Source organism: Muntiacus reevesi, chromosome 4, assembly GCF_963930625.1.
Source record: "Muntiacus reevesi chromosome 4, mMunRee1.1, whole genome shotgun sequence".
Taxonomy (NCBI): domain Eukaryota; kingdom Metazoa; phylum Chordata; class Mammalia; order Artiodactyla; family Cervidae; genus Muntiacus; species Muntiacus reevesi.
In genome coordinates, this window is record NC_089252.1 from 134,243,368 (window position 1) to 134,259,797 (window position 16,430).

At 36.4% G+C, this 16,430-nt stretch overlaps 1 protein-coding gene across 1 annotated transcript; it reads right to left on the reverse strand.

Annotated features, from left to right (window-relative positions):
• Window positions 1-12,265: 12,265 nt before the first annotated feature.
• LOC136167912 (lactosylceramide 1,3-N-acetyl-beta-D-glucosaminyltransferase-like) lies at window positions 12,266-15,112 on the reverse strand. The gene has a single exon (XM_065935484.1). It carries the CDS (start codon window positions 14,711-14,713, stop codon window positions 13,568-13,570), a length of 1,146 nt encoding a protein of 381 aa, XP_065791556.1. The 5' UTR covers window positions 14,714-15,112; the 3' UTR covers window positions 12,266-13,567.
• Between the last annotated feature and the right edge of the window lie 1,318 nt (window positions 15,113-16,430).

The window sequence follows — 16,430 nt, forward strand, 5'->3', positions numbered from 1 at the left end:
TTTTCAGAGTATAAAACTTCCAGTAGTTAAAAAATAATGTTAATTTTTATTTTATATATATATATACACACACACACATGACTAGTTTAAGATAAAAGATGGTGTTTAAAACTCTTCAGCACTGTGTAAAAGCAATGTGGTTGATTCATGTTGAGGTTTGATAGAAAACAACAAAATTCTGTAAAGCAATGATCCTTCAATAAAAAAATAAACTAAAAAAAAAATATGGACATGCTCTCCATACCCTTAAGTACAGGAAATTTGAGTTTACCAGAATGACTTACATAATCTTACTTAATTCTTAATCTTGTTAGCAGTGCTAGAAGATCTGCAATATTATCCCTGCTTCACAGTTAAGAAAATTGGAATTAATAAGTGAAAAATGGACATTTGTATTGAGTCCAAATTCATGTAATTTCTACTACATCATACTCCCTTTCTAACAAGAAACTGTCTCTGGTCTGTTTTCACAGTAAACAATAAATAAAAATTATGATGGTTATAAACTCAATTATGTTGAACTTGAATGTAGGGGCTAGAGAGAAAGGAGAGGGAACTAACATTCCAGTAATGTCTACATATATCATAGAGTTCAATCCTTACAGTAACCTAATCAATAGCTGTCATTGTTCATGCTTTATAAATATCAACAGCTTCTATTTTGAACATCTACTATATTTCAAGTATGTTTTAAATCAAAATAATTATTTTGAAGCTGAACAGCTTCCTACATTAAAAATTTTTCTTATTCCTTCCTAAAAACATTTTCCATATTATATCTATTTTTATTTTAGTATATTTTGTACCACATGTATAGTATCTTGCTTTCTATTAAAATTGTTTAAAAGATTAAATAAATAATACATTTAGATATATATGTATGTGTGTATATCAACAAACACACATATATACATAGAAAGAGAGAGCTTAAATGTGTGGGCTCAGAAGTTAGCAGACTGCCTGTGTTTAAACACAGCTCTGCTAATACTGTGAAATAACGGGAAAATTCATTTATAAATTCAATTATCAATTTAAAAATTAATTGTTGATCATAGCTCTGTGTCAGGGTGTCAGGCACTGCTGTGTGTACTTGACATTCGTCAATGAACCAAAACACTCTGCCTTCATGGAGCTGATCTTAGAGCTGATGGGAGGTCAACAATCAACACGAAACATAGAAGTGAATGACATAGCATGAGAGAGAATGTTAAATACTACAAGAGGAAAAAGAGAAGACAGTGGTTTAAGGATAATGTGGAGTACAAGGGAGTAGAAAAGGCAAGTTGAAATATTAAACACATTAGTCATGGTAAACCTCATGATGAGGGTGAGATTTGAGAAAAAAATGAGAGTGATGTTAACCCAGAGGAAGCACAGGGAACAGAAAGCAAAAGGCCGAAGGTGTGAGGGTGTGAGAACTGGGAAGAACCCTCTGTAGCTAGAATAGAGTTATCCAGGGATAAAAGAGTGGAACAGGTTCAAGTGGCAAGTTGGGGAGAGAGGTAAATAACATGAATCCTTGAAGACTTCGGTAGGGACTTCGGTTTTTTCTTCTGTGAGGAGCCTTCATAGGGTTTTGAGCCCAGAAGGGGCATGAGAAAAGACTGTAATGAAGAGATGATGGGGTTAAAATAACAAGCCCTGTTGGGACGTTAACTGCAGCAATCCAGTGAGAAATACTGGCAGCTCATATTAGGAAGAAGCAGTGGAAGTGCTGAACAGTGGTCAGATTCTGCATGCATGAGTAATGACTTTTTAATGTAACTAAGCATTCCTGAAAGCCAGACTCTGTTCCAAAATGTTCTCTTTATTTTAAATTATTTAAATCATAATGTATTCTTTAAACACAATAACTAAAACATAATAAAAACACAATATGCCAGTTATAAATTATTATGTTGGAGAGCAAAATGCGTGTGATCATCAATTAATATGAATATGAATAATGAATATGAGTAATGTTATTTTTGTCAGTAATTTTACTGGTTAGTACTAGAGAAATCCATGGGGTCATTTTCTCTGCTGAAACTCTTTACAGTATTGTGCCAGTTTCATGTGTATAGCATAGCAATTCACTATTTGTGCAGATTATATTCCATTATAGGTTACTACAAGGTATTTGACATATATCTCTATGATAATGAAAGTTTTAGTTGTCCAGGAGTGTCAGACTCTTTGAGACCCTGTGGACTGTAGCCCACCAGGCTCCTCTGTCCATGAAATTCTCCAGGCAAGAATACTGGGATGGGTTGCCATTCTCTTCTCCAGGAAATCTTCCCACCCCAGGGACTGAACCTGTGTCTCCCTCATTGCAGACAGATTCTTTACTATCTGAGTCGCCAGGGAGCTGTAAATCCTTATTATTTATCTACTTTACATTTAGATGTTTGCATGTGTTAACCTCATACCCCCAACTTGTCCCTTCTTCCCTTTGGTAATCACAGGTTTGTTTTCTATGAACCTATTTCTGGTTTGCATACACAATCATCTGTATTATTTTTTAGATTTCATATATAAGTGAGACCACAGTATTTGTCTTTATCTGGCTTATTTTATGAAGAATCATATTCTCTAGGTCCATCCACATTGATGCAAATATTAGTATTTAATTTTTTTTGATGATTGCATAATAACACACACACATCTTAATTCAGTAGGCTGTTGATGGGCACTTGAGTTGCTTCCATATTGGCTACCATAAATAGTACTTCTATGAACACTGAAGTGCGTGTTTCTTTGAATTGGTTTTTTGTGATGAAACTCTTTTTTAAAGGTTTCCACCATATTCTGACATTTGTAAATTTGTATTTGGAATGTATTTAAGATTTTTTCGAAATATTGGTTTGTTAAAATGTTAATTTTAAATAATGCATTAAAGTATTTGTTGATTTAGTTAAAATGTTAAACATTTTATTCAATTGAGTTTCAGAATATGGATATAATTTTTCCTATGTAAAAGTCATCTGAAAAGTGGTTGTTTTTTGAGAGATATGTACATTCACCTAAATCTAACTTAAAAGTCAAGAGGTGCTTGTTTTACTGAAAATGTTAAGTCTGTAATTTGAAGACCTAACTAACAGGATTTTCTGATGGACTGGAGATGATGAGAATCAAGGATGATTCTAGGATAACTGACCTAAAAAAACAGGAAAAATGTAATTGTCATCGTATGAAATGAGAAATGTTATGGGGTGAAGTGAACCTGGGGGAGGTGTGGTAATGTTTATATAAAGATTTCCATTTAGAAAACACTGAAAAATATCTAGTAATATCTAATACTATGTCAAGTAATTTATAGATGAGGCTTCCTTGGTAACTCAGTGATAAAGGATCTGCCTGCAATGCAGGAGACCAGCGTTCGATTCTTGGGTTGGGAAGATCCCCTGGAGTAGAAAATGGCAACCCACTCCAGAATTCTTGCCTGGAAAACCTCATGGACGGAGGAGCCTGGTGGGCTACAGTCTATGGGGTCGCAAAGAGCTGGACACGACTGAGCAATTGAGCATGTACGCATGCACATGCACTGTACTGATGACATTTCAGGTTTTAAAAGATGAGAGCCCTGAAAGAATGAAAGAAGACAGGGGACAGACGCCAACTAAGCCTTGAGCACAACAATATTAAGATGCCTGGAGAAGAGGAAGAACCATCAAAAGAGACTGTGGCAGGCAGAATAATGTCTCCACAAAAATTTCTATATCATAACTTCAAGAATCTATGAATATATGTTGTCACAATGCAAGGGGGGATTAAGACTGCTAACTGGTTGACCATAAAACAGGGAGATGCTAATGAATTAGCTGAGAATTCTTAAAAGTGGGAGTGAGAGGCTAAGGAGTCAGTGTCAAATGATGCAAGGTGGAGAAAATTTGGCCAGTCACTTCTGGCTTTGAAGATGGAAGTGGGCCACAAGTCAAGGAATGTGCCTCTAAAACTGGGATATTAACAGGGCTTACTTCTATTTCCATGTTTCTCAACCTGAGCTGCACATTGCAATAATCTTGGGGAAAAAAAGTATCTCATGCCACCATCTCCCCACTTTATCTTGAGAATCTTGTTATTTTTAACTATAATCTCCTCATGATCCTAATATGTACCTAGGATTAAGACCTCTGCTCTATAGGGTTTGTCATGAGAATTATCTGAGATAATCAATGTAAAATGCTTAGAATACATTTCCCAAATACACAGTTAATTCTGATCTATTTTAATGATCATTACTTTACAGTTGAAGAAATGAAACTTAAAAGAGATAAGGAAATTTGCCTAATCATAGTTGATACTCAGCAATCTCAGGTTTTACTTCAAAGACCGATTCATTCTAGTAAATGAATCTGAGACACAGAAACAAAAGAAAGATAGAAAACGAAAGCCCTTCTGAGTTAAAATGAAAATTTTCATCAACAGTTGTCTACCCTGGGATTATTAAACAGTAAATTTTTTGTACTGATTTTATCCCAATGCACTCTTATTTACTTATTTTATTTTTAATGTTGTAGAACTTACATGCTAAAATAATTTAAAATAGTTAAAGATGATTACTCCACAGTCCAAGATATTATTGCATCTTTCTGAAAGTTTTACATCATCAGGTAGAACATTTCCCCAAAAATGTAGTTTCTACCAAAAGGAGGTTATACTGGAAATGAACCCACTCAAACACTAAAACTACCCTTCATTATCTGGTTCACCTTTGTCTTTAATAATGAGCATAAAAATACAAAAATAACTAAGTTTTTTGAGTTCTTGCAAAGCACTTTCTACATATTAAGTAATCTAATCTTCTCAACAGTCCCATCAGTTAAATAATTTTACTGCTCCATTTTTTTCATATAGGAAGCTCACTTAACCAGTTATTTATAAAATAAAGAGAATATGATACCACAGAAAAACTGAAAACAGGAAGATAATATGGGTTTTCTAATAAGACATACTACAAGAAACAGAGTCTGGATATGTGAAGGCACAAAAGTCGCAAGAAACATGCTTGAATTTATTCTTGCTACCAGTGATGCCAGAAAGCTAACTTGCTTGGGAAAGAAACAAGTGTCAGTAGAAACAGATACTTTCCATAAAATGAATTAATTTCCCCAGTCTCTACTCTTTGTTTTGTGTCTGAACATTCAGAGACACTTTGTGCAGCAGAGTGGAGAGCATGCCAAGGCAGCAACTACTAAAAGTTGTGGCTACTGTTTCCAGGAAGGCAGGATCAAGGATAGAGGAGTCTGAGCTAATGGGGAAGGGGTGAAGGTTGCAGTGATGCAGAAAAGAAAAGGCAGTTGACTCAGATAAAAGCCTGAGGGAAATTTCTGGGTACCTTCAAAAAAAAATTAAGCACTGCTTTTTTTTTTTTTTTTTTTTGAAAGTTCTAGACTTGAACTTTGATGAGGCAGAATCTCTTCTTCCCTAGACCACAAAGCTCATTCTATTTCTGAATACAAACTACACTCCTTTTCCAAAAGATGGGTCCAGCATAGGTTGGAGGATACTGAAATACTGTACTGAATCCCTAGAAGTTCTGTCAGTGTTGCACTCTGAACACAGCAGCAAGTACCAAGGATTCACAGGTTGACATGGAAATGGAGAAAAGGGCAATGGTATCCGCTGACATGAAACATATTTCACACTTTGAGTTATCTGAGCATTCTCAGTTACATTGTTTAGTCTATACACTTATTAGTTGCCATCTGCAGTTCCATAGTTCAACTCCCAAATAAATTTTTTTTCTTAAGAGTATTTGTACATTATTTCAAATAAGAAAACAGGTATATGACACCTGACATCAGGTCATAAATCATAAATAAATTATATGAGAAAAAATTATGAAAGATAGTACTGATTTGGGTGTTCAGTAATATCTATATTAAGAGCTTTTTATTAGGATTAGAGATAATGCAGATAAAGCATCTAACAGTTGTTTACATGTTTACAGGACCTGCTACAGATATTAGTATTATTAGGGTGAGAGTATCATTTCAAGCAGAATTTGTAATTGCAAAGTTTGCCCTGTAACTATAGTACAATCATAAAATCCAACTCCTCAGGCACATTAAATACTCATTAAATAACAAAAATTCCTTCCTCAGAATGAGTCACATCTGGAAATAAATTGAACAAGAAATTATATGCCAAAATATTATGGGAGTGCCTATCCGGCAAACAGATGGGGAAAAAATGGGAATTGTGACAGATTTTATTTTCTTCATGACTTCCCTGGTGGCTCAGATGGTAAAGCATTATTTTCTTTGGCCCCAAAATCACTGCTGATGGTGACTTCAGCCATGAAATCAAAAGATGCTTGCTCCCTGGAAGAAAAGCTATGACCAACCTAAACAGCATATTAAAAAACAGAAACATCACTTTGCTGACAAAGGTCCCTATAGTCAAAGCTATGGCTTTTCCAGTAGTCATATATGGATGTGAGAGTTGGACCATAAAGAAGGCTGAGTGCTGAAGAATTAATGCTTTTGAACTATGCTGCCAGAGAAGGCTCTTGAAAGTCCCTTGGACTGCAAGATCAAACCAGTCAATCCTAAAGGAAATCAACCCTGAATATTCACTGGAAGGACTGTGGCTGAAACTGAAGCTCCAATACTTTGGCTACCTGATGAGAAGAACTGACTCATTGGAAAAGACTCTGATGCTGGGAAAGATTGAAGATAGGAGGAGAAGGGGATGACAGAGGATGAGATGGTTATGGACATGAGTATGAGCAAACTCCAGGAAATAGTGAGGGACAGAGAAGCCTGGTGAGCTGCAGTTTGTGGGGTCACAGAGTCAGATATGACTTAAGAGACCGAACAACGACAAATCTGCTAGGTACCTCTTTCCTCCTTAGATACACTTCTAATGGATCTTTCAACCACAGTGACATATTTGTCTCATTATCTTTTCCTTGGAAGTCTTGCCTGAAAACACTAGCTAGATGCAAACCTGTTTGAGTTTCATCAGAGTAAATCTGATATTCAAAGTACCAAGTTCCTTACTTGCTGTAAACTTCTCCTTGTTTTCAGGTGTAAAAATATTGAAATATATACTGTCTAGTATACACGTAAACATTCCTCCAAAATTTGTATAAAAAACACCTGACAATTTTAAATTTTCATGTACTTTCTTTCCTTACTTTAGACACCAAATTCAAAGTGCCATTTCAGTTCACTGGTTAATTGTAAGTAAAGCATAAAGATTCAGTTTCTGAATCTTTTATAAGCATATCACCTCTTCCTCTTATATGTGTACTGTCTCCAATCTCAGCAGTGTGATTGCTCATGCAAAACTCTGCACCTGTGACCATTTACAGAAACCATACTTTGGTATGTACCAAAAATCAGAATATTCATGAGTTGCACATGATAATTTTTCTAAACTAGTGCAAACTAAGAGATTGTGAAAAAGTCCATTATTTGCATGTAATATTCTGTCAAACACACACACACACAATTTGGCCTTTTTTGTGTGTCTACTGTAGGTACAATTTTCAAGATGTGAATATTCTGTCAAAGTTAAGATAGGAAAATAAAAGCTGTGCCTACTAAGTCTATATTCACACTGCTTTCTCTCATCAGTATTCTGAAGGGTTTTTCTCTCCTTGAAGAATTGCTGTCACTTTTCACATTTTAGCACTCAGCTATCATTTCAATAAATGCAATCACACCAGGAACTTCTTCATCTGCATGTGTCAAAAGGAAAATGTAAGAGATGTACACCTCATGACATAATAACATTCTACAAATTTCATAATGGAATTCTGCAACCTTTGGAGATATTTGTTTTCTCAGACTGATCCAAAATAGCTGAGTTGTTCATAAATGCAAGTTTGCAACTTTGTGTTTTATTCTGAGCTCTACTTTGTCAGATCATCTCTATTTCTATGATGTCTGTCTATCCAGAAGCTACCTTAGGAGATGTCTCTATTCTCTACCTGTGCTACAGAAAAAAAATGCCATTTGTTCAGGAATTTAATTTCTTAGGCTGAATGTTAGGGAAAAAAGGTGACTTCAAAGTGGCTTCAGTTCAGTCCAGTCACTCAGTTGTGTCCGACTCTTTGTGACCCTGTAGACTACAGCTCGCCAGGTTGCCCTGTCCATCATCAACTCCCAGAGCTGGCTCACTCATGTCCATCAAGTCAGTGATGCCATCCAATCATCTTATCCTCTGTCGTCCCCTTCTCCAGCCTTCAATTGTTTCCAGCATTAGGGTCTTTTCCAACAAGTCAGTTATTCGCATCAGGTGGCCAAACTATTGGAGTTTCAGCTTCAGCATCAGTCCCTTCACTGAATATTCAGGACTGATTTCCTTTAGGATGGACTTATTAGATCTCCTTGCAGTCCAAGGGACTCTCAAGAGTCTTCTCCAACACCACAGTTCAAAAAGCATCAACTCTTCGGTGCTTAGCTTTCTTTATAGTCCAACTCTCACATCCATACATGACTACTGGAAAAACCATAGGTTTGACTAGATGGACATTTTTTGACAAAGTAATGTCTCTGCTTTTTAATATGCTGTCTAGGTTGGTCATAGATTTCTTCCAAAGAGCAAACATCTTTTAATTTCATAGTTGTAGTCACCATCTGCAGTGATTTCAGAGCCCAAAAAATTAAAGTCTATCACTATTTCCATTGTTTCTCTATTTGCCATGAAGTGATGGGACTTGATGCCATAATCTTAGTTTTTTGAATGTTGAGTTTTCAGCCAACTTTTTTACTCTCCCCTTTCACCTTCATCAAGAGGCTCTTTAGTTCCTCTTCACTTTCTGCCATAAGGGTGGTGTCATCTGCATATCTGAGGTTATTGATATTTCTCCTGGCAATCTTGATTCCAGCCTTTGCTTCTTCCAGCCCAGCGTTTCTCATGATGTACTTTGCATATAAGTTAAATAAGCAGGGTGACAATATACAGCCTTGATGTACTCCTTTCCTGATTTGGAACCAGTCGGCTGTTTCACATCCATTTCTAACTGTTGCTTCTTGACTTGCATACAGATTTCTTAGCAAGCAGGTAAGGTGGTATTCCCATCTCTTTATGAATTTTCCACAGTTTGTTGTGATCCACACAGTCAACGGCTTTGGCATGGTCAATAAAGCAGAAATAGATATTTTTTGGAACTTTCTTGCTTTTTTGATAATCCAACAGATGTTGATAATTTGATTTCTGGTTCCTCTGCGTTTTCTAAATCCAGCTTGAACATCTGGAAGTTCACGGTTCACATGCTGTTAATGTCTGGCCTATGTGGCTTAACATAAAATTCCAGTTTGAAGAAACAAGTTCTTTATTTTTATGTGAAGAATATAGCCTCTAAAAATCTGCCACTGGACCTAGAATCGGATAATCACAACTACTGTGTACAATCATGTAGTGTGAGCACTTCATAACACCAAGGGCTGGGTCGACCTGAATACAAATTAGATGCTCTTTGTCTGAGACGGGATTTCACAAGACTGTTGTGTTGTGAGATTATGCATAATGACTGTTGAGATTATGCATAATGAGTTCAAGTTTAGCACACAGAAAATGGTTTTATACATTTCCTATTACTACTGTACTGAATTACCACAAACTTGGTGTTTCAAAACAGCACAAATTTATCCTTTTCTAATTCTAGAGGTCACAAATCCAAAATCAGTTCTACTGAGCTAAAGTCAAAGTGTCAGGAGAGCTGGTTTCTTCTGGAGACTCTGAGAGGAAAACCCTTTTCCTTGACTTCTCTGTCCCCTAAAGCTACATGCCTTCCATGCATTGACTCCTGGTATTTTCCTCAATCTTCAAAGCCAGTAATGTAGCATCTTCAAACCTCTCTCAGTTTCCACTTTCATATGCAACCAAGCAAGACCCTATGGGGCCTCCCCTGAACAGGCCTTTCCCCATAAACTCTGCTTTAGCTTCTCTCTGAAATACCTACGCAACGGTATTTGAGGCACATCTCCTAAGTTGTTTCGCAGATCTAAAAACCTCACACCAAATATATATGTGTGTGTTGTGTCAAGTCATTTCAGTCATGCACATCTCTTTGCAACCCTATGAACTGTAGCCCTCCAGGCTCCTCCGTTCATGGGATTCTCCAGGCCGAATACTGGAGTAGGTTGCCATTTCCTTCTCCATGGGATTTTCCCAACCCAGGGATCGAAACTATATCTCTTACATGTCCTGCATTTGGAAGGTGGGTTTTTTACCTCTAGCACTACCTGGGAAGCCCCTCCTACCAAGTGGAAGATGGAAACCACTTGAAAATGAATACACAGCTCCAGGCCTCCTATTGTCTAATGACTGATGATGATAACCTCTGTGACACCACCCTGTTACCTCACTCTGTCAATCAGAGAACTGTACATGAGCTGACCATGTAACCTCTGGCCCACCTCCCTCACCTGCCTTTAAAAAATGCTTTGTGAAACTTCAGGGAGCCCGGAGATTTTTAGGGCATGAGCCACTCATCTCCTTTCATGGCTCTGCAATTAACCTTTACCTGCTCGAAACTCCAACATTTCGGTTTGCTTGGCCTCACTGTGATTCTGTAATTCTGATCTTCTGCCTCTCTCTGATAAGGTCCCCAGTGATCATATGAGACCCAACTGGATAATCCAGCATAATATCCACAATCACATCTACAAAGTTCCTTTTTCTATATGAAATAACATGCAGTGAACATTCCAGGGATTAGGACAAGGATATAATAAATTGCAGCATTTATTATTTTTTCAGTAGTAGAAGCAGTAGAATACAAATGGAATGGTAAACTGGTGGTGGTTGCATTAGTAGTAGACAAGTTGTGACTAAAAGCCATGTATAAGATAACATGTTTTAAAAGATACTGCTTCTCTATATCTTTTTGACTAGCCTACAAGTGGACCAAAAATGTCTAAACTTAATTTCAACCCTTTGATTTTAGCATTTCTTAGATAGCTACCATATTAATTCATCAAGTTTCTACATAACTTGATAAAGAAGTAATATGTGCATTTGTGCATGTGTGCTAAATTGCTTCAGTCATGTCCTACTTTTTGTGACCCTGTGGACTGTAGTCCACCCAGGCTCCCCTATCCATGGGACTCTCCAGGCAAGAATATTGGAGTGGGCTGTTATCCCCTCCTTCCCAACCCAGGAATCAAAGCTGCTTCTCATTATGTCTCCTGCAGTGGCAGGCAAGTTCTTTTTTTTTTTTTTTTTTTTTTTTTTGACAATTTTCAAGTTGTTTATTGGAAACCATAGATTTATTTTTAAAAACCCTCTAATTATTTTGCCATATAAGAGCAAAATTCAAATAATATAAATAACGTTTTGGTATAAAATTAATAATAAGGAAAATAGATGCAAGCCAACCAAGAGGTAAAAGGTTTTTAGCAATAATACTGTATATAACCATCAATTGACCATCCAGGCTGAAAGTTTATTTTCCCTTTATTGATGACTTTTAAAAGATAGCCTTGCACTGGAGCACCAGAAAGTTTTTTTCCTTCCTTTTTAAAAGGTTGGAATCCTTTATTTACAATTATTCTTCTCAGTACTTTAAGTCTGATGAAGGAAGTATCTAGCAATTTCCTTAATAAAAAAAGGAAGTGCCTTCATATCTCCTCTAAATTTAAATGTTTCATTCTATGTTAAGGAAAAATAAAAGATGAACACAACTGAAGGGAACTCTTTCACAAATAAATAACTTTCACAAAAGTACTGATGTAAACAAGACCATTTTGATGGGCAGAGACACTGATGTTCTCAACCAATAGCAAATTTAAAGTTACAGGGCATATATATGACCAAAGGGCAAATGGTATTAAAGGATTGACTAATAAAAATTAATTACAAACCTGCTTTGTCAAAATGCGCTTTTGTTCTCTACAGTTTTTAAAATTGGTCAGAAAATTTAAATTGTAATGATCGAAAAACCCTGAACCTACTCTGAAAGTAACTACAAACTAGAATGTTTGACACCGTAGTTTTGACATGAGTCAAAAACGCTAAATTATCTGAACAATCAATGTAAACAAGCTTCGATTTTCAAAATAGAAAAAATTAACAAAAAGTTTCTGTAAACAATGAAAAGCTACCTGCAACAAATTATATATATATTTGTATATATATCATCATCATCCAGTTATGTATACTGAGAATTCTTTTTTAGTTTTTTTGTGTTTCAGATGTCATCATTTCAAGTGATACATCTTAGTTTTCCCTAACACACACCTCCGCAGACAAAGGGTTTATAATCAGTTCAACTGCTTTTGCTGAAGTCACTATTTTGCCTTTCATATAATCCCCCTAACAACAGACCTCACCTAGTTCTTTCTGCAGTGAGGGGAGGTTGTTTGTATGATAGCCACATTTTCATCCTGCCATGTAAAATAAATCTAACTTCCACTATTGGATCTCAGCCACATCTCTTTTATTACAAGGAACATACAGCCTTACAAATGTTTTAAACTTCATTCAGGTAACTTTCCTATCACTTTCATTTTGAAATATTTAGAAGTTGAATATCACCTCTGATAGTCATTTTGATGAAAGAATAGATTTTTTTAGCTACTACAGTTTGGATAGTTTTAAAAGCTAAACTCAAAACCAACTGGTTTATGAGACACTGTTGGAGACGGGTGGGCTGATTTTAGTAATTAATACAATTTAGACATTAAAACTTTTATAAATTATGGAGAAAAGAGTCTCATAATGTTCTATCTTTCTTTTTGAATTCTTCTCCATTATTATATTCCTTTATGTAAACTACATTCAAATAGCTGCCTTAAAAACAGACTGGTACTGAATACTTTAAAACCAGTTGAAATTTCATTAAATTATTGATAAAATCAACTTATTTGAATTAACAATGATTTATCTCTAGCAAAGGACCCTCTGGTAAGATGCTGTCCATGTTTTGTGTCATTGTCTAATAATAATAAAAAAAACCATAATAAAGTACTAGTTAGGGCAGAGCTAATGACTTCTCAAATTTCACATTAAACTTTGAAAAAATACATAAATATATTTAAAATGACTCCAATACTGCCTGGGTAAAACAGCTACATGAATGTGACAGTAAATGATTTGGCGGATTATAAAGAAATTGTGTATCTTCTCCTAAGTATCCTCTGAAGAAGAGGAAACTTTCTTTGACCAGGTTCATGTACTTTCTTCCATGCCAGTCCTCCCTTGCCCCTACCAACTCCATCAAGTGCTCTTTAATAAGTACCTGGTCCAACAACATATCCATTTCTTTGAAATGTTATGCTATACATTTACTTGGTATTTTCCAAAAGCAGTTATCCTAACACCTAGGCACCTTAATAACTTTTCTACTCCTCTGATATACTCATGGTACTGAGAACCTGAAATTCCCTTTAGTTTTGTTTTCAAATGAACCTTGTCTAAATCTAAATTCCTTGAAATGAATTTAGGCAATGAAGTAGGTAAGTTATATTGAAGGGCTTCTAGAATCAAAGAAACATTCTGATAGACTGGGCTTTCAAAATATTCCTTTGTTCTTCATATTCATTTCACTTATGGTATAGATAAACATTTAAAAGTTTTTTTATCCAGGTTTGGCTCAGTGACAGTGATAACATACAACATTCAAGTACTATTAGGCAAAGGCAGCCCGACAGGGATATGTATCCACGTAGGTCAGTTTGCAAAGGAGGACTACCTTTATTATTCTGCAGTACATCTGACCAAAGAAACCTTTTGAAATTGTTTTTACTTTTGGGTCTGTGGCATCCCTCCAGAGGTCCTGAAGGTCTTCTACATGCCCATGAGATGTCATCATTTTTTCATAGATGCAAGGATGATAAGGAGTTTTACCTTCCCCGGAAAAAAACACATGGTATTGTGGTACGATCCCTATTTTATTGGCACAGAGGCCCATGAACACATCGTCTATGTAAAGGCTAGAGTTAAGTGTCTGTGATGCCTCATAGACTTTGGCAGCCACATCACCAGAGATCACGTAGGCGGCTCTAGCGGTATAGTCAGGGTAAGCTGGCCACTGGTACATTTCATAAGAAACATAGTATTTGCTGCGTTTGTCTCTAACAGGAGGGGCACCACGGTGAACACGACCAATCCAAAAGTCTTGAACACCAATTTGTTCTAAACTTTGAAGGTATTCAATAAGATTTGGCATATGAATAAATATGTCATCAGCAGCAGTCATGAGGAATTTGGCATGTGGACAAAAGTGATTTGCCCAACTAAACTGGAGAAGAAATTTAAGAGTAAGATTATAGAAAGAATCAGCAAAGTCTTGCTGAATTATATCCTTGTACATCTGATCTTCCCAAACCAGTCTTCTCTGAAGTCTTTCTCTTGTCAGTGGGTCAGAAGGAGTTCCTAAGACAAACAGAGTTTTGATGTTGGCATTAAGTTGAGAGCAAACATACTTCTCATTGCCCCATGTATTCCTAATGGCAGAACGGCGATTGTAATTTTCAGGCGCAGTCTTTACAAACAGTAAGAGCAGGACATCTTGTGCTTGACACTTATCCTCATGGTTAATCAAGTACTGGTAACGAGAAACCCCCTCCTCTCTGCGCTTAAGAGACAGGCTGTCATTCACAAAATTGTAGCTATTTATGAGGTATCTGTAAGAGTAGGACTTCATATGGCTCACGATGTGATTATCGATCGATATCCAGAAGAACATCAGGCTTAGTACAAAACAAGTGGCAAATAACTGAATAAACTGCCATTTTTTTACTCTCCTGCCACTAACAAACATTCTGACGTCCATCCAGGTCTGTTTTTATTTAGGGTCAGTTTTAAATGAGTGCTTGCTTCTTCAAAATCATAGGACTGTGTATTCTGTAGTACAGATGTCCATGTTGGTCATTAAAAATGTAAAAGGAGCTCCTTATTTCATAAAATATTTTCTTTTAATACCATTTTTTTTCGGAGAACGCAAAAGAACGGAACACACCGCAGAATGACGCTGGCACATCAGAATGCTCCCACTCTGACATCCTTCATTAAGTTCAAGGATTGGCCTTATGCAGCTATTCTGTGTAGTCCTTTTTGTGAAAGTTAAGTGCAACCTGCTGCATCTGGACGGCGGCTCGGCCCAGGGTCGCGGTCGCCAAACGCCCGCCCGCAGGCCCGAATGAACAAAGGCGCCCGGGGAGGGAACGTGCCTCTCTCCCCACGGCACTCTCGGGCGGCGGGCAGCCCTCCAAGTTCTTTTTACCACTAGCGCCACTTGGGATGTGTGAGGTAATATGAGGAGTGATAAATGCTTTCTCTTTAAAAATCACTGGAGCCTAGTAAATACTTGAAGTGATACACAAAGTGAGTGAATTTTTATGGGAAAGAGGAAGAGATTTGAAAAAAGAAAAGAAAGGTAAAGATATTAATGTGTTACCTGAAGAGGTAGGACAAAAAGATGCTTAAAAGGAAAAAGAGTGGAAAGATGAGGAGAATGGTCATTGAGTTTGTAAAATGTTCACTGGTTTTATCACCTTACTTACATTTATTCTGTTAACAACCATTGCATTACTAGGTAGGTATTATTATAATCCCATTTTGCAGATAGAGAAACTGAAACACTGAGCTAAATAGTGGTAGGCCTTGTATTCCAGGTAGATTGGCTCCAGAGCCCACATTCTTAAGCACTGAAACAAACAGAGATCTGTGTTTTCTCAAGGTGCAGCATGCCCCTCTCAACTCCAGGATGTAGGCTGCATCCAAAGAGAAGTTATTACTGTCTGGGGTAGAAGGAAAGATACAAATCCTCAATTTGCTAGTGTTGACACCTCGTTTATCTTTTTAGCTTGGAGAATTTCATCCAGTCCCATTAATGTGAGATAGAAAGGGATAGAGCAGAAGGTGCATAAAGATTGAAATATACTAGTAAATATTGGGTTGTGTACTTAGCTAAAAATAATGTCTTCTTTGTTTTTGTTTTTTAAGATGAAAACTTTTGGAAGTCTAGGCTTGATTCCTTTAAAGAAGTTGGCTATGCTATAAAATGGTCCTGAGCAATGTACACCTGAAACTTACATAATAGAAAAAAAAGAAATCAATTAAGGAAATGAATTGACAAACCACAGACTGGGACAAAGTACTTTCAAATCATACTTGATAAAAGGTTTATACGGTACGTAACAAGTAAACTTATTATCCAGATAATATAAAGAATTCTTAAAACTCAAAAATAAGACTCAATTTTTAAGTGAGCAAAATTTGAGTAGACATTTCAGCCAAGAAGATATCCAAATGGCTTAGCATGTGAAAATAACACTAGTCACGAGGGAAATGCAAGTTAAAACTAAAATGAGAAACCACTTCACAGTCTTTAGGACTATAATAAAGACAAAGAGTGTTGGTGAGGATGAGGACAAATATACTAATATACAGCTGATGATGAAGATATTTGGGAAAGCAGTCAGACAGTTTCTCAAAAAGTTAAGCAGTTTACCATATGACCCAACAATTCCATTCAGTATTCCATCTAA